Genomic DNA, 24,583 nt, shown 5'->3' on the forward strand with positions numbered 1-24,583 from the left:
CAAAGTCCTACTGCTCTAGTTACACAGAAGCTCTAGTGTCTGCAACACTGTGGATGTGTGTGTGTGTGTGTGTGTGTGTTGTGTGTGTGTGTGTGTGTGTGTGTGTGTGTGTATAGATGCATTAATATAAGTGTGTGTATATTAAGTGATCAATATCAGTTTAAATAAAACTGAGTCATCCATTAAAATGAACACTAAGCGGTGTTGTCTTCAGAGAGACAGCGGAGCCTCGGGGGTGATTCATCACTTCCTAAAAGCCCTGAAGGAGGCCGCTCTGCATCTGTCTGATAAACCATCTGAAATATCATTACATCAGAGTCTTATTCTCCGCACATTAACTCAGGGCACAATAAAGAAGAACTACAAACACTGGGTTTTACAGATTAGAAGATTTTAGACTTGCCCTGGATATTAGAACTGTGGCAAGTCTAAAATCTGGTTTGGCATCATTACGGATATCAGATGGACTCTTAAAATAAATGAGAAATTGCATGAATTATTCACTTTTTAATAGAGAAAATACCCTCCCAAAACTTCCAGGCACAAATTAACTCATCAACCAATCCTCCTTAGGGTTATTTTCATGAATTGTGAAAAAAGTAGAACAAATTGCCATTACATAAGAGCGTCTTCAAATGCCTTGCAGTCCAAACCCCAAAGATATTCAGATTACTGTGATATAAAAAGCACACAAAAGCAGCAACTCCTCACACTGGAAAAGCTGGAAGCAGCAAATATTTGCCACTTTTGATTTATTAAACTCGCCTAAGTAAATAATTAGAGTGGCTGGTGGACAGAAAGTTCAACAACCTCTAAAGTCATTACAGCTCAAATTATGTGGCACAGAGGTTATAACTAAATGATATTCAGCACTTAGCTTCAGGAACATAAAATCTGATGCAAGAATGTATTGGGTGTGGGAGAGACTGTAAAGCACAAAATAAATCAGAGTGGCAGCATATTCAGTCAGTTACAGGGCGTGGTTGGCAGCTCTCTGTGTGTGTGTGTGTGTGTGTGTGTGTGTGTGTGTGTGTGTGTGTGTGTGAGATATCTATAAGGTCTATAAGGTGGTGTCTGGTTTCAGATTGGCACCTAGAATTATTTCCAGAGTAGAGAGAAGCTAAAACCAGATGGCAAAGGTAATCCAATTCGACAGCAAAAATGCTCAGAGGGCAAATAGAAGCATCAGTACAAGTGTTTGTAGGTGGTTAACAATTAAGAAAAACCAAACTCTCTCTGTTATCTAAGTATAAATAATATAATCAGTGTAATTAATAATTCAGTGTATTTTAAAAAAAGACAATAAAAAGGAGCTCATGTTTTTAACAGAACAGAAATAGTCAAACAAATCACATTTTACTTACCACATCGTAAAATGTAAAAACATAGATGAAATAAAATGATCAGGTACACAGAAATGATGTTTATCTGATGAGACGCACAAATGCAGCAAAAGCAAAGGCTGAAGCACAATGGAACACACAACCACACAAATTAAACCGCTAAATGCAAGGGTTAATTTTCAAAGAAAAAGCAAAAAGGGACGATGCAAGAAAGGAAAGGTGACACTAAGGAGAGAGGGACTAAATTGAGTACCAGCTGCTGGTTGGGTGGTTGGGAGAAAATTACTGAGGAGAACAAAAGAGTGAGGATGAAAATTATGCCGATGAACATGGAAGTGCCAGTGAAAACTGAGGAGGATGTGGGGGGGGATGGTTTCCATGCCTGGACTGGTATATTTTACCTGCTCTTATGTTCACGTTTGGCATCTTTAACAGTTTGCCACCCTCCGCACTCTTCTTAGCGACCGCCTCCTCTGGTTTGCAGACAGGGGAATGTGTGAGTGGAGCTTGGGATGGGGGCTGCTGAATGTCGAGCTTCTCCAGCTCTGCCTTGCTCTTCTGGGGGGAAGCCTGGGTGAGGAGGCGGTAGGAGCTCTGACTTGGAGCCTCTTCTTCAACCTTGGGGGCCGGGGCTTCGTTTGTCAGAAGCGGAGCAGCAACTGGAGCCACATCTTTCTGCCCAAAGCTTAGATCATCATCATCATCGTCATCATCATCGTCATCATCATCCATGGGGATCTCTGGGGGCTTGGAGGAGGCAAACTTGGAAGTATCCAGAGCCTCAAGAAACTCATCGATAACACCCCTGGGTGGTCGCTCAATGAACTCGAACTCCTCAGAGGAGACTTCATGCTCAGAGACCTCCTCAGCCACCTCTGGCTCCTCCAACTCCATCGTCAGGTCCTTCTTCTCCGTTTCCACCTGGAAGCTGGCAGGGTTCTTGGCCATGGCTTCCAGGACTGGTGACAGTGAGTCTGCTGTTGGCGATTCTGAATCGGAGTCCTCAGCGGGGGTCTTTTTGCTCATGAAGTCGAGTGGCTCAAACTTTTCCTTCATTTTGGGAGCATCATGGCTTGAAAACCAATCTTTCTGCTCAATCTTGACAGGTTCCTCTTCTTTGACCTTAGTTGGGGTGGTTTCCTCTGCCTCTTTGACAAGATCAAATGAGCCAAAGCTTTTGTCGTCTTCGACTTTTGCTTTGTCAGCTGTTTTCACTTCCAACTCTTCAGTCATCTCCTTTAGCAGGGACACTTTAGCATCAAAGGCAAACGGGTTGTTAGCGGACAGATTGATTGGTGGGTTGGGGGACTCCATCATCCTCCGTTCAAGAATAGGACTCTGCTCCTCTGGGCTTCCCTCTGAGGAGCCGGAGTCTATTTTGTCATGGTTGAGTGGAGAAGACTTCAGGATGTCTGGAAGCGATGGTGGCAGAGCAGAATCCTCCTCTTCCTCTTCCTCTTCATCATCGTTTTTCAGACCAGATGAGAACTGATTTACTGACTGCATGAGCGAGTCAGTAGCCGTCTTGCTCATCTCAAATGTTTTCCCCTCGTCTAAGAAAGAGGGTGGAATATCCTGGGATTCTCCACTCTGGCCATATTGGACCAGATCTGGAGTGGGACTCTCTGACATTTTTGAGGCCCTGCTGTCGGACTTGGAGTCTCCAAAATGGGAGTAGCCACTGTCCGCCAGTGGGGAATAGCCCTCGAATGGGTTATTATTCTTCTTCACCTCATACATCAGGTCATCATCTTCATCAGACTGGTTGCCCTGCAGGTCTTGCTCATACCTGGAAGAGCTAATGGGAGCTGTGTCCTTGGAGAAGGTATCCATGGAGACCTTGGAGTTGTCTTGAGATGCTAGAAATGGTGAATCCCAGTGCTCTGTTGGGTTAGAGGAGGCAAGGTGAGACTCAGGAACCATCATCTGGGGATTCACAGGGGAGGGGCCAGTGGAGGACCTGTCTGAGCTAATCAGCTTCTCCTCAGGTGAAAAGGAAACTCCACTGTCTTCGCACGGATTATGAGGCCCTGGGTCTTTCCCTAAACTCAGGTAAGGACCAGCTAATGGATCTAGAAGGTCTTCCTTATTCTTACTACGGCCTGGTCCAGAGTCACCCTCTTCACCCACCCAAGGCATGTCCTTGGAATGAGTAGTAGGGGGGTCAGTGGAGAAGGAGCCCATGGGTGCAGCAGATCCCGAAGTAGGGGGCTGGTTGGGACTCTCGGTCAGAGAGAGCTCCTCCAGAGAGTCAGGGGAGTGAAGAGGGGAGAGAGGAGAGATGGGAGCAGGGGAATCACCCTTCTGCCCAAGTGCTTGAGTAGAGAGGGAGGAGGAAGAATGCAATACAACACATATCAAAGACATACTCCATTCCTTACAGTGCCCACCACACCTGGGGAGAACCACTAGGACCAGACAAGTGCTGCTAAAAAGGTTAGCTGTGGCTGGTAGACAGTTCACGCACAGTTTGTGTAAATGATCATTTCTGTTTATTCTAAAAAGCCTGACAGTATGAAAACAACAGCCACCTGTCAAAAGCGTCACAAAGTGAGTTTTAAACTACCGTTATTCCAGAATCTTGATTCATGATTTTCCTAAAACTAGACTTTTGCAATTTATCGCCTTGCTTATAATATCGCAATTTATCACAATATATTGAATCGCAACCCCTGTATCATAAATATCGTAACACCAGATTATTGGCAATAAACAGTCTTATTATATTATAGTATGCAGTAAGTACAGTACGTCAAAACTGAAGAAAGAAGTACAGCAATTCCTCCGGCAGTGGTGGTAACTTCATCTTCTAGTTTTTCTTCTAGTTAGTCAATGACAGACTAAACAAAAGTCACTGCCTCTACTCTTTTTCCTTTTGTGAAGTGTGTGAACTTTTAAATGTCATAAAATATTCTACTGGAATATGTCTAGTAAAGTGGGATCTTTGATGTCCAGCGGTTTTCCTACTTGACTTAGTTCAAGAAATGTTAAAGTTTTTACTTTACTTATTTTAATGTAGCAGCGAAACTAAAGACCCTATAAAAAGAGGAGAACTATCTTTTTGTATTGGAAAAGGCAAATCAAGTACACCCCAAGTATGAAAAGAAGCATTTTTGTCTACTACTTTTAAAGCTTTATTAGTCAGCTATGCATTTTGGATCAAACAGGACTACAATAAACACAGAGAGAGCAGACTACCTTCCACAGTCAAGATTCAACAGCATTTGTCTGGTGGTCTGATCGGTCTATCACCATAGTTTAATGCATCGTGGTGAGATAATCTTTTGCCCCAGGTCTGGCGCCAATAAAACATGCCCAGTGTGTCTTACCAACACAAACTGTTATGTGATGGTAGATAATGATTCCTCACAAAGACCAATATTGTTTCAGGTCTGTCAATCACTGAGGAGAATCATTATTCATCTACAATTGTGTAAGTTCATGTCAATCTACTCTACAGCAACAATCACATGTGAGTCACAAGGCAGCACAAACACAAGCAAAGTCAAACATCAAATTTAGTGTTTCAAAGATACTCAGTACAAATCCACAAGCATCCTATGTCAATGCTATTATAGGTGACAAAAACCTACAGCTTCTTACATGCAAAGGGTTATTTTTGCCACTTAAATGACAAACAGGAGAGTGAACTCAAGAAGCAGTGAAAGAAAAATAAAAGATGGGGAAACACAGCGAGCAGAGAGAACTTGCCTGTAGGGAATTGCATCAGAGGATGAGGCTGAGCTTTAGAAGGAGAAGGTACATCTGTGGAAGAAACAAGAGAAAGCAGCAGAAAGTGAATTTAGTGAGCCCAGCAGAGAAAGACCAGGAGAAGTGACAGATATTCCCTTTATCACAAATGACTGTGGAAACCACATGCCTAAACTAACATAAAGGTACTTGTCAGAAATTCTTAGCTGGGACATCTTAATCACAGCTTCTGTGTGTTACATCAGTTTAGTTAAGGAAACCCAAAAGGGGGATACATGGGTGCCTTCAGGGTATTCTTAACCCAAATTCAAAATACTGTTCCCCAGAAAACACTGGCTAGCTAGCATGAAAACAGCCATAAGATGTTGAGATATTGTATATTTACACAGTTTACTCAACAAGTTCTGTCAGGTATGTCAACATTTGTTAAAAAGGCTCAAGGTTTCATTTGGTAGTGAAGGGAGGACAGAACAGACAGAAGGTCAGTGTCATAGCAAAACAGTTTGCTATGAAGAGAGGTAGGGAGGCCTGAAAGCATAAAAAGAGGAAGTTGTCCTGATGAGACACAAGAAGAGATAGAATTCCCCTCTAATGCGGAGGAAGTGACCATGCTTCATGGTTTGTAATTCTCTGAGTGAACAAGAGAGCAACAAGAGTTTAAACACAGGCATTTCAGCTACATGCAAAACCTCACACAAGCTGCATGCCACTAACAGAAATGTAAATGACAGTCTAAATAATGTAAAAGAGCTGTACAAATACTTTCAGAGCTTCAGCAGTTGGGCCACTGCAGCACATTATGACACATCACAGTTTCAGTGATTTGATCAGCGAGGTTGCCAAATCTTCATTCTGAGCTCCTCGGTTAGCTGAACCAAAAAGCAGACGGCTTATAAAGTCAAATTAAAACGAATGAAATTAAGGACAGAAGCCATTCCTGGCTCTTTAACCAAATTAGCTAAATTCTTTTTTTTATTAATAGACAACCGCATGACACTAAAACTATACAGGTAGTCCAAAGTGAGAGGTCACAGGAGGATAAAGGAAAATACAGCTCCTCAAACAGCCAGAAACCCACAAATAACCACTTTTACTTTAATGTTTTATGGATAGAAACTGAAGCAAGAGTCTCAAACTAAATGGCACTATTTTCTCGTCACAATACAATACAAACCGTATTTTGGTGGATTACAGTATTTTTTTATGGCTTGTAGTGGTTCGACTCTGCAATCACTCTTGCCGAGGTAGCCTGGGGCACATTTGACCACACATCTTTTGTAGTGTAAACACTTAAGGGCCACAATGAGGGACTGCCTGCTTACCTGAAACCTGTAAGCACACACAAAACACTCTGTCTATTTGGTTCACTGTAACTTCAAAAGCTCTCTTACCTGTCAAGATAAACAGCATGTGTTTGTGAACACACCGTTTTAACTAGTCACTGCAATATCCTCAGACCCACTTAAAAAAATTGCACAATTGAGAATTGAGTGAGGAGAAACTTTATACACTTTGTGAAACGCTGTCTACAACTAATTCTTCAGAGCGGGGGAGTCAAGTGGTTATGGTTAGACAGTGCTACCTAATCTACTGTCGTCCACAGTCTACAGGATGCTCACAGCACAGGTAAAAACATGACAATACAATTTGCCAAGTTGTAATAAAATCTAGGCTGAAAAACTGGCCCTAAGTGGTAGTCGTTACTGAATCCATGGTCATTTCTCCAAAGCATTATGGGAATTGTAGATATGCAGGGCAAATGATCTCTAGCACATGATGTCCTCTCCTTAGAACTGCCACAGAGCAAGGTATTTAGTAGAGCTGTGACGAAGCGTCGACGTATTTTTGATGTTGACACGTCGATGATGTTGAGGCGTTGCTACAGGCCTAGTATTTAGCTTAATCTCTGAGGTCATTAGGGCAACTCAGACAGAAAAAATATGCAGGTGCTGGGGAAGTGCTAGCAAGGCACTACATTTTCAAAAGTAGATGGGAGACAGCGGCTTGCATTGAGCAGCTCCCACTGTGAACATGAAGCAGGATGGGGCTCCTCGGGTTAAAAACTGTTTAAAGGCAATGACAAATATTTGCTGTTGTGATGCTGATGAACAAAGTTACAACGCACCATGGGAGGTCTCATCATATTATGAAAATAAAGAATGAAAATCAAAAACGATCACAGTAAAAAAATCTGCATATATCAATCTTTAGCTGATTATCAAATGTATTGGCAGAACACACAGAGAATCAGTTTGCAACACAAATTTATGCTGATTTTATAATCTGATAATCATTAGGCCAAAATGATTCTTTAGGCCATTTTGTTTGGTTACCTCTGCTGTCAAGGTTTAGTTTCCAGCCATGAAGAAGACCTGTAGGATGGAACCAATAGGACATATTTAACTACAGCGTAAACTCAATCAGTGTGAGATTTAAACAAAAGTGGATCCAAATATAATTTCAGTGCGGTACTGTCATGTTCAACATCCAACTCTGAGTTTTCACATTGAGTCTGAATGCGACAGGTCGTCTCTAAACACAAACTTACTGGTTATATATTTCTACTGATGCATATAGTCAGAAGTTTCTTATGCCCCCAAAAAGTCAATGATTCGAGTCATCAGTCGAGGAATTAGTTACCACTGTAAGTTTTTAACCAGGCAACTAAACATCCAGAGGGAGGCTCCAAATAGAGCTGCACAGCAGTATAATATGAATATTTCATATACTGCATACCGGTGAATGAAACAACAGCTAAAGCTCTTTTGTAGGCAGCGATGTTAATTGTGCAATGAAGAGCGCTGGTCGGGGCAAGCTGTGTAGCTGCTTGGAACTGGAGGGTGAGGCGAGGGGGTTGTAATCTGCAACTACACCACTAGAGGCCACTTAATCCTACACAATGGACCTTTAAATACTTTAAGCATTTTATTTTAGTTTATAGTGTTTAATACAACTATTAGAAATAATATAAATGTGGTTTTTAAATGTATTTTGAATTATTTTTTACTGTGTTACAGTTTGCACAATAAAAATAGTTAATCCTGATTCGTTCATATATAGTATAATTTTGTGGGGCCAAGAACCCAATAGTAAAATAAAACATTCTATACAGGATGGCATAAAAATTTTACTATATTTGATGTCATCTTGACAGTAGAATAAGACACTATAAACCTATATAAAGCTCCAGTCATGAAAAAAAGAAATAAATACTGTGATATACTGTGAAATCAAGCCCCTAACTCTGCCAGCTTCAATGCCTGCTCTACACACTGAGGTATTTGTTTCCTTGTGCTATAAGTATCTTGAGGAACGCCTCACAGCTTGACACTGATATATGACTTCAGGCCAGCGACTCACCTGCTGCCATCTTGTAAAATAAAGAACTCAATGTACGATTCTCTGAGAGTCCAAGAGTCTATAACGTCACTCTCTTATCAATGAAAAGTAAAACAACCCAAGCAGGTTGCTTCGGTTCCTGCTGGTTAGTTTGATGACAGACACAACATCTGCACTGACAATTGATTTCACTGTCTCTGCTGCGGTCTCCTGTCTCCAAATGTTATGTTATGTAATTCTGAAAAAAAAAAAAAAAAAAAAACATTGAACAACTTAACATTGAACAAAAAACCCATTAAGATGTGGGTTCTGTGGTGTTTCTGACTCTGAATGTTCGCTGACATTCAGATGTTTTGGGGGAAAGAGCACACCAAAACCAGAACCTCCTGTTTCTGGTTCAGCTTTGATCCATTTGTTTAATGTGTCTGTCTGCAGAGAGAGGACACAGAGTGAGAGGGAAACTGGCCTCCAGCAAAACCAAACCTCACCTAACCTTAACTGTCGTCTGAACGTCCACCCAGTTATAACATGCCCTGTGTGACTTACATCAGTGAGTGATGTCTGTTGGTCTCCAGCTGACGAGGTCAAACTGTGGTATTCCAGGATGATAATATTAAGTTCTGATACGCATCTCATTCTCTGGCTCTCTCTGTCGCTGCTACTGAATACATGAGAGAAGAAATAGTTCCATTACATGACTCACTTAATTAGTGAGCTTTAGAGCTGTTTGCTGTTGTGTTTCCCCCTGCTTCCAGTCTTAATGCTAAGCTAGGCTAACCGCGTCATGACTCCAGCTCTGTACTGAACACACAGACATGAGATTAATGTCTGAAAGTACTGACACAGCAGATATTAGGTTCTGATTTGATTTCATTCTAGATTTATATCGGTCTCTCAGCTTACAGAATATGTTGACCAGTAAGTAATTACTGCTTACTCACTAAATATCTATGCCTTTATAACCTGATGAAAGGGATCATTATCAGAAATGTGTTTTTGTTATGTGCTTATGTTAAAAAACAAATATCAGCATAGATACTACCAGACTTTTTAAAACTGAGATGTTGGTCACCGTAAACAACAATATGTTGATTTTGGTCACAAAAACTAATGTTAGCACTTTGTGGCCCTCTTTTATACTCCTGCAGTGTAGAAACAGGAAAACAAAGAAGAAAAGGCTTCCTCTTTTAAAAAGGTGGCTTTTTCTGCTTTTGTCATGTTCTTCACGGATTCCTCAAAAATGAATCCTGCAAGTCACTGGTAGCTAGTTCATCCGTTCACTCCCTTTCAAACTGGATCAGGTGCTTGTTTGTGATGTTAACAGGTTCGTCAAACTGCTTTATCTGCTTTGTCATTGTCTCTAAAACAGATACTTGTGCACATGTTAGTTAACCATCTGGTTGCCGTGCTGTCTGTAACAGCATTTATTTCTTTTGCAGTGCACCTTTTACTATTTGTAAATAATATTTTTGAATTAGTTGACAATTTCTTAAAATGGTTGAGTCATTAAGAATCTGGAAAGCTCTTCTCAACACCTCTGCAGTAAGACAAGGTTTTTACTCAGCTATAAGAAGGCACTGAAAAAGACACTATTTCCTGATCCACTGGTCAACCTGCCCAACAAAATGGCTGAATTTATTTATTTATTTTTTTACATAAAAACAGCTTTAACAGCCCTTTAATCAGCATTAATGTGATGAATCAGCACAACATGGGTAAGTATCATCTTTCACCACGCAGCTCTGGAAATCTTTGCCTATCACAGCGATAAGAGACGAGATTTAAAACAGATTAACACGTGGTTCTCATCATATTTAGGATTTTGACGCACTTCTAGACTGAAAGGCAGCTGCTGTGTTGGCAGTATAAAAACAGATAGAGGCCAGGCGTCGTTGCTTTGGGTGGAGGGGTCTGACTCTGAAGCACTTAACCCCACTTATGGCCAGCCTTCACCAGGATACAGAGAAAAACAACAACAGTGGACGGCACACACAGACGCGCTGAGCTTTAAGCCTCCGTGACTGTGTGTCTGACATCTCCCCTCTCCGTCTAATCCACCTGACCACATCCCAAGCTCTTCACAAACACACGCTGACGGATGTAGGTGACCCAAAAATAAGATGTAGGCCGGCGGTGATCACCGAGCCCCGGACGATTAGGCAGCCCGTCAGTCACAGTGTCTGAATGTCCAACAGAGGGGACAAGAGTTCACTTCATACACCTTTTTTGGGGTGACGACATGAATCTGTGTGTTGTGAAGTCACAGCAGGACTCACACACTCGTGTTCAGAAAAGAGAAGATAAATGCTTTGAGAAGACAAAAGAGTGAAATCCAGATAGTGTTATATTACTGGTCTTTGACAGCGAAGTTATGCCATGTTTCTAAATCATTAATTGACAATGTATGACAGACATCATTAATGTGACAGACTAATTACTGGGGCTGGGTATCTTGTAATGCTCAATACTAGTGCCAAAACGATTTTTTACTAGGGCTGCAACTCACTATCATATTCATTAATTAACCTGCCAATCATTTTCTCCATTAATCAATTAACCATTTGGTTTAGGGATGTCAGTTTTTTGGTTCATTTTGCTTTCAGACCATTCAAGTCTTGATGGAATAGTATTTGGTGGTTAACCACTGACATGGCTATTTTGGTCTAGAAAATGTCTGAAAGCAGTGAAATCAAAATATTCTACGGTACAAGCTTACGTTCATAAGAGTCTACTTACTATATCGTAAGACTAAGAAAAGCAGAAATGATCATGTTTGAGAAATCAAATGTTTCTCATTTCTGCTAGACTTAGACAAGTAATCTATTAACAAAATAGTGGTCGAATGAGAAATATGAACACATTTCCTCCAAAAACCTTTTTAACTTTTACAAAAGAAGCCAAAGTTAAAGCCAAAGCCCTTTCCTAAAGCGCACATTGACATCTTCAAATACACCATTTTATCTGACCAACACTTTAAAACCTCAAAGTGATCCGTTTACTAGAGAAACTGGAACCTAGTGACCAAAAATCAATGAATGCAGCTTTTACATTTCATGTTGACCCTTTTTGATCACACCAGATTGGTAATCCTCAGATTTTGGCACAACATAATACTGTACAAACAAAGACAACACAAAGCAGGTATGAGGGTGCAAAAGGCCAGAGGACCATCTGCAGTGATGGAAAATGAACAGAAAACACACTCAGTCTGTAATCTTCCTGAAAGGTGGATCAATACCAATGATTTCTTTCTGTCTTTTGTTCAGAGCGGTGACTGCGATGTTTTAACTAGAGCTTGTGGTTTTTATCCAGCTCCATCGGTGGCCTTGCCAAGCAGCCCCACCCTGCCTCTCTGCTGCCTGCTCCTGGCTGCTGTCTGTGCCTGGAGGAGGCGAGAGGGGCCTGTTTACCTGCTATCTGCCTCATCCGTATACACAAAAATAACAGCTCAGAATACACACATCCCAACATTAGCATCAGTACTACAGAAAAACACCACTTCAGGAGCATTCAGACGAGTAATAGCAGCTTAAAAAGGGTCACCAGAGGGCTCACAGGCCTCTCTGGCTAAATTGTTTTAGGATTTGAGGGTGTTGGTTTGGGGGGGGTGGGTGTGACTGACTGACTGAAAAACAGGCCGGCAATAGCATAAGAAATACAACGCTGATTTAAGGCGTTGACGTAGTATGGAAATGTTGGGAAGCAGACAGGGAGTGGACGTTGAGCGGATTCCTTTGTTGTGACTAATCTCTGGGTTACAGCTTTGGTACACCGTGCGCTGCTAACCGCTCCATGCTTCCATTATCGGACAGATCATTGTCCGGCGTGCTACTTCTTTGGTACTCACATCCGCCAACCTATAAATGATAATCTCACAAAGCCCCGTCTATGTTGTAGCTGCGAGATTTCGGATTAATAGGCGTTATGTTATAGTTAACGTTAGCTTACATCAACCTGGTTGCTGACAACCAACACCGGACACCAACGTTAGAAACCTCACACCATCGGGAGGTTGCCCTTCCCTTGAGCTTTGTATTAGATGGCAGTGATAGCCTTGACACCTGATAGCCTCTCAACACTGTTGTTTGTGGCTGCACTGACAAAAACCAAGAAGGAAAAAAAAAAAAAAAAAAAAAGTCTGTCCGATAATGGAACCCGGTTAGCAACAACGGTTAGCAACAGCGGGCACAGAGCAGATGGGCGCTGCTCAGTCTGACACAATAATGACCGTATAACGGTGAAATAAACGCATACATTCATGTAAAATGTTTTAAAAAGACACGACAGACATTCGGTTAATGGCGTCCGTTGTGAACACGCCGCTGAAGTCTGAATGGTGCAATATCGCCAGCTCATCCAGTCAACAGTTCACATTATGCTTCCTGCCGTTTATTTGTCCAAACAGGTGGGCCGCATCTCTACAACACAGCAAAACCGGGCTAACTGCTAGCTCCTCCAGCGGCATTATGTGCAAAAGAGAGCCAACATGGCTCCATTTTTCCAAATCCCATTCCCTCGTCTGGTTAAAAGTGTGGTTTTCCCATTCACAGTCCACCCAACTGTCAAACAGCAGGTCAGCTTCATGATCAAAGACCCTCCGCTCCCCTCAGGGTAGCACCACTAGCTAACCGGCTAACCTCACCGTGACGGAACTGTATAAATATTAACAATCTGGACAAAACCAACACTTTTAATACAATTTAACGTGTTCTGGTGAATAAAGTTGGTTAAAATGTAACGTTAGCGCTTCAACGCACTTATTTATCTGCATGTCGGCGTCTGGAAAAGCCCATAATGCTAACCTAGTTCAGATACAGACACTAAGATGGAAAAATACCGAAATATACCGTTAACTATACTAACGTTACCTTTCACCAACACGGTTTATAACATTTATATTTATTGATCTGCTTCAATTAATACAAACTCCTTCCTGCTATAATTAGTCATATTTTCCCCGTTTGAACACTCACACGATGCTGGAGCCGGTGGTTCCTCTGTCACCGCAGGTTGCTCTGCTGCCTCTGCGGGGGCTGGGGCTGCTGTCCGGGGTTCAGCCACTGGGAGGGCGTCGCTCGCCGGGGCAGGTTCTGGCTCGGGGGCAGCCTGTGGCTCCGGTACGATCTTTGTACTCTCTGGTTCGACTTTGGGGGCGACAACTTCGGGTTCCTCGGCAATTAAAGGGGTCTCAGGAAGAAAAGACAGGCTGGTGGAGTCTGGGATTGCAGTCTCTACCTCAGGCTCCGGTTCAGGTTCCTTTACCTCTGGTACTGACACTGGCTCTGGCTCCGTTACGTGGAAAGACTCTGGTAATGTTACTGGGTCCTTTGCAGGAGCGGTGGGAGTTTCTGTGAACTCATGTGGCGCACTATCTTCAGCTATGTGACGGTCCAAGGCGTCCTGAGCCCCGCCGACCAGGTCCACAATATCATCCACGCTGAAGAGGTCTTGTTTGGGCTTGTCCAGCTCGGAGTCCGGCTCGGCCTCAGCCTGGTAGTGGTGCACCTCCTCACTGAACAGAGGAGTGGTGGAAGAGACTTCATGCTCCACGCTGTCTGCCATTTTTTTTCTAAACTGTTTTCTGAGGTGGAAAAAGTTTCAGATCCGGTAAATTCTCGCCTCCGTTACCTCCTGGAACAAACTCCCACCGAGATGAGCTTTGAAACCGCGCCGGTAACTCCCTCCGGTAAGTCTGCTTTTGACACCGGACGAAGTTGGACAAGTGCGCCACACGACAGTTACCACAGAGTCGGACCCGAGTCTCAGATGGACACTGAAGTTGAGAAGGAGATGAGGGAACTCCATTGACCAATTACCTGTGGCTTAACTACTGAGTGACACGAGCTGTGACCAATCAGAGCCTGTCAAAGTAGACGCCGACCCCGCCCACCAGAAAGGAGGCGTAATGGGACACCTCCTCCATCAAACCACCTCTAAAATTTAGGAGGAGCACAGAGTTCAGGCAGTCCTGTTCTGACATAACTTGTGCTCCAGCGGGGCAGTTATTACATAACTTTAACACAGTCTTTTTTTTTTTTTTTTTACACCAACTCGTCCTGCTATGAACACACAACCTTTAAGAAATGTCACACAAAGACAAGCAGTGCTGGAAGATGTACTCAGAACACATAGTAAATGTAGGAATACCATAGTTAAAAGTCATGCTTCAAAATTCTCACTAAAAGTACACATCTATTAACAACATATACTTGAAGTATCAAAAGTTAAATTACTTGTTACAAAGAATGACTACTTCCAAAGTTTATTTAAACTCATTTGAATTAATTTTAACTGCTTTGGTATCATAATCTATAACAATTCATGATAATTTATAGGTTGATAATGTGTTTTTATCGAAAAATATACATATATTTAAGATTTGAATTCTTTATTTGAGAGTGGAGAGCTGACAGGAAGTGAGGGGAATGACATGCAACAGTCCCGGGCAGACTGGAACTGGGACGTTGTGTTCCATGTCAGAGGGTAGCAAAAATATTAAGATGGAAATTAATTAGCAACTAAAGTTATTAAATAATGTACTGAAATAACATAAAATAATAACAAAACATGTAAAAATTGTATTTAAGTACAGTACTTAGAGCTGATCTACACAGTAACTTTCCACCTCAGAACACATTCTAGATGTTTAAAAAGGCGCGAAAGAAAAAATCCTGCTGCATTCAGAGAACCTGGGGTAGTAGTTTAAACTGCCTACTTGCTTGTGAAACTGGGAGATATTTAAAACCCTGATCAGCTTTGAAGGTACTTCTGACCTCCAGACTTTGCCTACATAAAACACAGACTAAAACTAGTAACATTTTGATTCAAACCAAAGAATAAGACTAAAGAACGAAAAAGAAAAATGTTTTAATGTCTCCCTGGTCAGCATTCAGAGACTTGAGATGCAGTTCAGATGCACAGCAACTGTATGAGCTAAAATCTGACTCAACAAAATCTAAAAACACACTGGATGAACAGTCTCTGGATCCAAGGAGGTCTGAACAGGACCTGGGGGCTTCCCAGTAGAGTTAGAGATCAGTGCTTTGCCGAAGGGAGCTTTGACGGAGATACATGAACTTAAAATGAAGGAGAGCTCGCTTCAGTAAGAGTTGTTTCCTCTCCGCCATTGCAGCATTGCACAAACTGCCTCTCTGACAATGCTGTTTGCTGGAATGTATGAATGTGATGGGGACTGTCTGCATGTTCACAATGCTAACATGCTAACATTTAGCATGTATAATGTTTACCGTGTTCACCATGTTAGGATGCTAACATTTGTTATTAAGCACCCAAAGTACAGCTGAGGCTGAGGGGAATGTCATTAGTTTTGCAGGTATTTGGTCATAAACCAAAGTATTGGACACATTAAAATGTTGACCTGGTGATGGCGTTAGATAAAAGTCAAGGATCACCAAAGTCAGGAATATTCATCCTCTGTGGACCACGAATATCCGTGCAAACAGTTGTTGAGATATTTCAGTCTGGACCAATAAACAGACCAACACTTCCATACATGAAGCCATGTGCTGCTCGCATGACTAAAAACTAAAAGCTGCCTCACCAAATGTTTTGATCTTGCACTTTATTTTGAAATGTTTAATGTGTTTTATATTCCAGTTTCTCCACAGAGATCAATACGTTTCTTCAGAGAAAGATGAAGGTGAAAATGTGGTTTTGGAAGTAAGCATGAAGCTGTAGAGAGTCAGGGAGCTCAGTCTGAGATATAGAGTTACACAGCATACTGATGACAGGCCACAGTCTATATATAACATGTGAATATATATGTCTGTAAGAATATATGGCTGCTTCAGAGCTGGAGCGGGCCATCATATGATCACGTGAGAAAGACTGCGCGATGGTGCAGGAGGACAAAAATGTCTCAGTCTGACACGATGAGATTTGAATAATTACATATTGATAGTAGAATTGATTAGATTTGAATGTTTGTTTAAGCCTAAAATAATGTTTTAACTCTAAATGTGAAAGAAAGTGAAGGAACTTTTTAGGATTAAAACTGTTAGCTAAAAGACAAGATTGTGTGTGTATTGTGACTGCATTCATTTACAATTAATGTATCTATTAGGTATTGTGTGTGTGTGCCTCTGTGCCATCCAAAAACACATCAGTGAGCCAGACTGTTGCACTGGGTGAAATGTTCCTTCACACACTGTAGTTTATTTTCCTCCTGCCCCAAATAGAGCACCAAATGTGGATTCATCCGCCACTGAAAATAGTCCCCAATAAATGCACTATTTCTTCCTTTTTGTTTGATAAAAACTACTGTGAGCATTGAGTCTTTTTTTAAACATCAAACTATATATTTGTGAGCTATGAAAGAAACCCACTTTAAGAAACAAAGGAAACAGAAGCTACCATAAAGAGAGGCTGGGAGTTTGGCTTGCTATATTGTACATATAATGTTATCACTGAAAGCATTTAAAAACACAGACCCAATTATAAAGAAAAACTATGCTGTCCAGAACAGTGTTGACGCTAATCATGAGCTTTAGCCTCAGAAATGGAGAAAAAATGAACGTGTAATGAGTTCAAACATCTAACTGATGTTAGTTTCTGTTGAATTGTTGAGTTGACACCTGGGATAGATTTGTGCAAAAATAATGACTTAACTGAGGTATCCTGTTTCTTTGAGAAAGAGAAACCTTGTTTTAACAGAGGTTCATAAGCTTTATACACATTCTGGTGTTAACAAACTGTGTTAAATATCAGTGGATCTTCAGGTTTTTCTTCTGGAGCATCTGGAAATTGAATATGCTAATTGTGCTTTCACTGTGTTTAGCATTTTACAACCAACTGGAACAGACTTTGTACGTCACACATACATTACTTTGTTTTAATGATACTTTAGCATCAAATCATACAGCCAAAATCTGTTTATAAATCACTGTACATTAATGGTTTCACAGAAGGACTCCTGACAGTTTTGATGGATTTTTCTCAAAGAAATGTCTTTCTTTGCCTAGCTCAGAAGGTCTTTTAAACTTTTTTTGTACATCGTTGTCTGAACGAAGGCTGCCCGATGCCGAACAATCATTTACGGTCTCCGTTATTACTCTCCAAGTACTTCTTATTTGTTATTACGTTGGACTGCTTGGCAGTCAGTGTTTTCCTGTGCTGGCTGTACAGCTCTATTAACTTTCTTATCTCGATGTCCATGATTGCCTTTCTTTGATCCTCCATAATGTTGCCGCAAATTACGAATAATTAGCTATAAATTAACAAGACAGCTGTAGATTGTTGACAATGTATCCTAGCAACGCATGCTCCTAGGCAATAATGATAGTGGGCATTCACATAGCTAAGACTATAGGCTTAATTTTGCTTGGTGCAACCGATGCAAAGTCCATTCTACAGAACAACTCAAGACCAGTTGGTGTGTGTTTGAAGGACTACATTATTTTGGTTGAGTCACTGGAACAATCTGTGCTGCGTTTATGGGAACAATGAGCTATTGATATCAGTGCAAAATGGTAGAGATTTGAGTAATAAAGGGGGAAACCCTTTGGGGAGTCACAAAGGGGATTTTATGAGAAGTCCATACTATGATTTTCTCTCATGAAGAGAAAAATGACTGTTAGAATCTGAAAGCTTAGAAATACTGAAACTAGGTTGAGAGAGGCAGAGAGCTTTTGACAGTTTGTAATTGGTGTGTGAGGTTTCATGTCGGTGAGAAAGCTTAAACTTTACTGAAAAATCCATCCAAATCCCAAAAAGTTTCAGAGACATTCAAAGCTGCAACCTTTGGTCTGAGTTGAGGTGTAATTTCCACCAGGACCAGATGAACTGATCATCAGGCGGCCCCTCGCAGTATCTCATGCTGAGAATTTTATTTAAAGACACAGGAAATGAAAGCTAAGATGTGGACCAATTCGGTGGGGGGTCGGGGGTTACATGTCTCTATCATCCCTCTGTAGTATTCATGTTGCAGTTTATGGTTCAGAAACTGGAAGCACGTTAACAAGGTCTGAAGTTCCACTCCACTGAGTAAAATGTAATGAAAAGGGTCACAGTATGTAAGCATAATTAGGAAAATGATTATTATTTTCTCCATTAATCAATTGATTGTTTGGTTTGTAACAATTCTGTCAACAGTGAGAAATACAGTCACATGATGAAATATGACTTATACCATGGTTTGGTTAAATACTCGGTTCGGTATTAACGTGCTCTCTGAGTTGAGGGAACTAGAAATATCTTGTGTATCCAAGTCATACCACATCTTTCCCGTTTTGTTGTGTTCACTTCTTGTTTCAGCTGAAAACAAGAGGACAGAATCAGTTTTTGCAGGTTTAAATATTCTCTTCAGACATTTTTTAAAAATACTCTTGCAAAAAAAGTTCCGTTACCGTGTTAAAAATTCGACCTCCTCCTTGTCCCTGATGTAAAAATCCAGGATCTAATGTAAATATTTTTTATTTCAAAAGTTTAACTGTTGGACACAAGATGTCTGGTGCTTCACTGAAAAGTTTCCTGAAGGCTTCTGGCTTCGACATCACACTTGTTGAAGTTACGTACTGGATCCTAACTAAGGTTCCGATACATGTAGTGTAGCCTACTATTTCATGTCAAAATTGCTGCTGTGAAAAAGGTCTATTGGCTCCAAAGTAGTTGCAATGTTATAAATCCTGCACGTTTATCCAGGTGTTAGCTTCAAAAGCAAGTTTTTGAATGAAGGGGGGGCTTTAATGATTTTCAGGTATTGTTAATTACTTCAGGGAATAATTTGCAGATATTTGTTCTTCCAGAAATTCCAGCTATTTTTTGTGAAAGTCAGTAAAAACAGAAATTAACTGATGAGAAAGTTATTTATTTAATAATAATAATAATAATAATAATAATAATAATAATACATTTTATTTATAAGCGCTTTTCTAAATACTCAAAGACACTTTACATAAAAGCATAAAAGCAGCAAAACAACATCAAATAGTAAAACACTAAAAACACATCAGACTAAGCTAAACATTAAAAGCAATTTTAAAAAGGTGAGTTTTTGTCCAAGATTTGAATGTTGGAAGGTCGGTGCAGTCACGGATGTTTTTGGGGAGAGAGTTCCAGAGGGAGGGGGCAGCTACAGAGAAGGCTCTGTCGCCCCATGTTCGGTGCTTGGTCCTGGGTGGTGGAGTCAGGAGGTTTAAAACTTAAACTGAACGCAGGTGGGTCAGCAGGTGGGGATGATCTTGGAATGTGAACAGGTGAACAGGTGGATGTGTCAGCTGAGGTCATCTGGTGTACAGGTGGAGAATAGAGGCAGGCCTGACAATAAAGTTGTTCCTTATACTTGAAATGTTGGTGGAGTTTTGATGTCTGCAAACTTCTTACCTTCATGTACCTTAGAAGTAGGCGAAGCTGTGCTGGAAATCTCCCCTCTGCTTGAAGAAGAGAATGACAGATGTGAGAAGCTCCTGAGGCAGCCGTTGTGACAGAGGTAAGCTGTAATATTCCAAGACCCTTTTTTTATTTTGACAAAGAATGAGGCAAAGAGAAATATATTAACATGTGAAGAGAACAAACCACATGTACAATCACACAGCAGCCGTTTCACTTGATTTGTGACCCTAAAAGGATGTTAACACTGTGGTGATGTTGCCTCCATGTTGCAGCAGACAGTCTCTACTCATTGTTTGTACAGTGTGTTGGAAACAGCAGTCAGCTGACTGAAGGACGCTGCAGGTTCCCAAGCAGCTTCAGTCACTGGGACGACTGAGTCACTAACAACACAGAGGTGAGTCAGTGTACATGTGAGTGAGTGAGTCTATCCTGCTCATGCTCTATTTCCTGTTTGCACTTTCTATTAAACACTCTACATACAGGATATACTCTGATCAGCTGATTTAAACCCTCCCTCCACAGATTACATCCTCACTAAGCCGGTTATATTTCTAAATTAATTCTTTTGAATGAATGAATGAATGAATGAATGAATGAAGAGCAGCTTGGTGTTTCAATATGTATGGCAGGCACCAAAGCTGTATTACAAACCCCTTACTATATGAGCAATGCATACTTTTTTCACCAAAACATAGCAGGTAGTATCCAGTATGCAAACAAAATCAGAATCTGCAGTATATCAAAAATACCTGAATGTCGTACTGATTGCAAAAAAATCTCCAGTATGCACCAGTCTACCTCGCCTACTATGTCCCACAATGCAAAGTGCTGGATTGATCAGTACAACCGCTAGCAAATTTCATATGCTATTTCATCACTAAATTCACTTCTAAGAATGTTTGAGGTGAGAAATCAACCGTGTAGATTTCAAATATCAACAGTTTTAAGACAGTGACGATGACCAATCGAAAACTTGCCCCAACGATTTTGGAGTCGAGAAGTTCTACAAACGCTAGCAGGGTAACTCGCTAGCCAGCCGGCCAGTGATGCGCAGAGCCCTCTTTCTCCACAGTCACACAGGTAAATGCAATATGCACCTGTTGAATTAAAAAAATAAAGGGCAGCATATCACCAGAGTAACTGCAAACTGATTCTAACTGTAACTGCCAGGACTCAGACACCAAACACGACGAAGACACAGCAGGTTCAGGCAGGGACAAGAGAGGTGTGAAGCAGGAGTTTTAGAGTTCATTTTAAAACCTTGCTCTATTTCTACAAAGCACTTCATGGATTTGCTCCCTCCTAACTCTTACCTAAGGTCACTCAGGTCCTCAGACTAGTCATTTGTGGTCGTCCCTTGGGCTCAGTGGAAGCTCAGGGGTGACTGTGCCTTCTCAGTTGTGGGCCGCAGTCTGTGGAACGAACTGCCACACCACATCAGATGTCTGCTGAGTTTTTCAAAGCACAGCTCAAGGCCCACCTCTTTTCTTTTGAATGTACCTACAACTCTATTACTAATTTACCTTTTACAATGTTTTTATATAATGGTTGTTTATTTATTTGCATTACTCATTGATTATATCCTGCTCTCTGTTTATATGCATGATTTTATTGACTGCTTTGTTGACCTGTTTTCTTCTGCCTATGTTTGTAAAGCAGTTTGGTCAAATGTGCTATAGAAATACATTTATTTTGAATTAAATTTAAAATATTTTATCGGATTTTAATTACTGATCACTTGATCATATCAAGTGTTCATCACGACTGTTGCAGCTGGTAAAGGTGGAGCTAATTACTTTATATACTGCTGGGTAGTTTAATCCATAATAAAACACTATATATTGTTAATTCTGGTTAATTGTTAGTATTAAATATAAATAGTACAAATAAATAAATGCAATTAAATCATGGTTTTATACTCAACAACTTTAGTTGTCAGAAACAGAAAAATATGTAAATGAGAACAACTAAATTGTGATGTGTGTGTGTGTGTGTGTGTGTGTGTGTGTGTGTGTGTGTGTGTGTGTGTGTTGACCCAGTTGTTGCAGGCTGCTGACATACAGAGTTATCTTTAGTCATCCAGCAGGGAGGCTGAGGATGATGGCAGCTGCTGTGATTAGCGAGGGTTGCCTAGCAGCAGTTTGGACTGTTTACAGTGTGTTTCTGAAGATGTTAAAGGACGCCTGCTGACCAAAGTGAGGGTTTGGTAAACATGAAGCTTAATGCTGCAGAAACTGCAGATGTACATGCTGTTTATATGTTGTTTACATTGTGCAGAGGTTCCTCCTTCATGTGGAAACAAAATGGACTACTGACATACATTAGCTGGTCTGAAAAGTGAAGCCAGTGCAGAAGTGCTTTTAACCTGCATTCTAGCGGCCAGCAGGGGGTGAATCCACCGGCTTCAAAAAAAAGTCTGATTGTATGGAGCCTTATGAGAAAACTTCTCACTTGATTTATTAGCTCTGTAAACAGTTTCCTATTGAGTCTCAATTGCTAGTTTCAGTCTTCTTCTATACAGCATAATGTTCATTTTGTAAGTTATGTTCCTGTTTAAAGTAAAATAGACAATAGAGCAGAGTATGCTTTAGGGTGTGGTAGATTGACAAGTTGCTACTCTAGTTCTCAGTCAGATCTTAAGATGTATCCGCCCCAGCTTAACCCTCTCGTGCAAACAGCTCTGGCTCCAAAAACCAAGATGGGGCCGGCCATAATGCCAAACTAACAGTAGTCAATAAACCAATGGGTGACGTCAAGGTGGGTTTACACAAAAAATGTCATGATATCTAAGTTTACAGCATTGAACATAACATCAATATCTCCTTTTAAGCTGATATGTTAAACTTGTTAGCAAACGATTTCTTATTTGTACATCCAGCAGTTACAGAGCAACACGATCATTCATTCGGAGTCGTGCTTGTGTCCAAGTCCAATATTCACTCTCTTTTAGCTCTGTTTTTGGTCTCTACCAACTCCTGAGGGAAATATCTGTTTCTTTAGCTGCTTCACCAGCTAGTCTTTAACTGTGTCTCTCTGCTGTTTGCTGCTGAGCAGACTGTGGTGTACAGTGGCTCTTTACAGCTTTTTCTCTGAAAACAACGTTATGAGAGTGCTGAGAGTGAACAAGAGGAGTGCAGTGGTGGTTGGACAGATAAACACTGAGCTCAAACTCACTATAAAGCTCCATTGTCATTGGGTGGCATTTTATGTTTGTATATATCTCCGGAAAGATGACAGGGAATGAGGGGAGAGAGAGATAGAGAATAAAATGCAACAAAGACAAATGGTGCAGTTTATGTTTAAGCCCCAAGACCTCCAAGACAACCGCAAAAAAACCCTAGCAGATCTCTGTTCATTAGTTTTTTTTCTAACAGTTAGTTAGCTTGTCCACATCCTGTTTAACACACTGAGTCTTTCCATCTGAATGATGCTGATTAGATTAACCCACAGAACATTTTTCTACTGATTAATGTTCAATCTTCAGTCTTTGCTTCAATCGGAGCCTCCTTAAGGTTATATTTGTAGAAAAGAAGGTTAATTATTTAGTACTTTCCCAATGCATTCCTGCATTATTGTTTCATTTCCCAATATGAAATCTTCTCTTCCTTCTTCTTTGAGATTGTTTCTTTCTTTTTTGTGCTCTTCTATTTCTATTTTCCTCCTTTCTGTATCCAGAAGCATTATTTTAGATTTTTTGTTTTCAGGAAGAATCATATTATCAGTGAGACACTCTCTTCCTTAGGAATGAGATAGCTTATTTGTCTAGTTGTTTATTTATTAATGTTCCTCTTTTAAAATGTAACTAACAACTGGTCACAAAAATAAGAAATACCAAATCCTTTTGTTTGGTTGTCATCAACCTGAACCCTCAAACAGGCCTTTCAAGAGAAGGATGGGACAAAATGTCCTGACTTTCAAGGTCCGACACTCAAAAGGTCCTCACAAAAATAGAAGCACAAGAAAATACACACACACACACACACACACACACACACACACACACACACACACACACACACACACACACACACAGAGACACACCTCGGCTTCAGCCACTGGGAGACAGAGATGGGAGGGGGATTACACAGCTTTTTTCACTTTCTCTACTGATGTCTGCCGTCTGAGTATTTATAACACTCTCTCTCTCTCTCTCTCTCTCTCTCTCTCTCTCTCACCACACACACACACACACACACACACACACACACACACACACACACACACACGAACACACACACCTTGTCAGACTTCATCTCTGTCTGTCTCCTCCCCACTAACTCATGACTTAACGAATTACATCAGGAATGGGCCTCTGTTGTGTTTGTGTGTGAGTGTGTGATGATTCCAGTTGATATTTCCATGGATTAAATGTATTGTTGCTGTTGGTTTGGTGGAAAATATACTGCAAAGCCGCCTGGTGGTTGATGTGAAAGATTTCTGAGGCATAGTGACGTGTGTGTGTGTGTGTGTGTGTGTGTGTGTGTGTGTGTGTGATAATGTAATATTTATATCTGAAGATAAATTCCAGGCAAGGGAATATATTTTGTATCATTCAAACAATTATTTCTTTATTGATTTAAATATTTTTTTTAATCTGTAAAAACAATAATGAAAAATATTTCCAGAGTCCAAGATGATGTTGTAAAATGTCTTGTTTTGTTTGACCAACAGTCTGAAACTAAAAAATATTGAATTTACAATGATAAAGAAGAGAAAACAGCAGACAATATTCACACTGGAGAAGCTGGAACCAGAAAGTAATTTTTCATAAATTAATAAAGTTCTAGATAAGGTAGCACTCTATCTAACATTAGATGTGTTAGACAAAAACATTTTTGTTA

General features: G+C 40.7%; 1 protein-coding gene and 1 long non-coding RNA gene across 9 annotated transcripts in view; both read right to left on the minus strand.

Annotated features, from left to right (window-relative positions):
• LOC127350257 (reticulon-4-like) overlaps nt 1-14,175 on the minus strand; it is a 33,673-nt gene extending 19,498 nt beyond the window's left edge. Inside the window, exons 1-4 of one of the 8 annotated variants that reach the window (XM_051376697.1) lie at nt 13,367-14,175; nt 7,388-7,426; nt 5,055-5,108; nt 1,745-3,658 (exon numbers count right to left, since the gene is read on the minus strand). In XM_051376697.1, coding sequence (XP_051232657.1) covers nt 1,745-3,658; nt 5,055-5,108; nt 7,388-7,426; nt 13,367-13,955 — 2,596 coding nt within the window. In that variant the 5' untranslated portion in view covers nt 13,956-14,175. The remainder of the gene's footprint in view (nt 1-1,744; nt 3,659-5,054; nt 5,109-7,387; nt 7,427-13,366) is intronic. The other 7 variants (XM_051376713.1, XM_051376705.1, XM_051376722.1 and 4 more) reach the window with 7 other exon arrangements.
• Nucleotides 8,634-13,359, minus strand: LOC127350340 (uncharacterized). Its single transcript, XR_007880549.1, has 2 exons — nt 12,683-13,359; nt 8,634-9,051 (listed from the first exon to the last, which is right to left on the minus strand). It is a non-coding gene; the product is annotated as an uncharacterized LOC127350340 (long non-coding RNA).
• Nucleotides 14,176-24,583: the final 10,408 nt, after the last annotated feature.

Source organism: Dicentrarchus labrax, unplaced genomic scaffold (genome assembly GCF_905237075.1).
Source record: "Dicentrarchus labrax unplaced genomic scaffold, dlabrax2021, whole genome shotgun sequence".
In the NCBI taxonomy this organism is placed as follows: Eukaryota; Metazoa; Chordata; class Actinopteri; family Moronidae; genus Dicentrarchus; species Dicentrarchus labrax.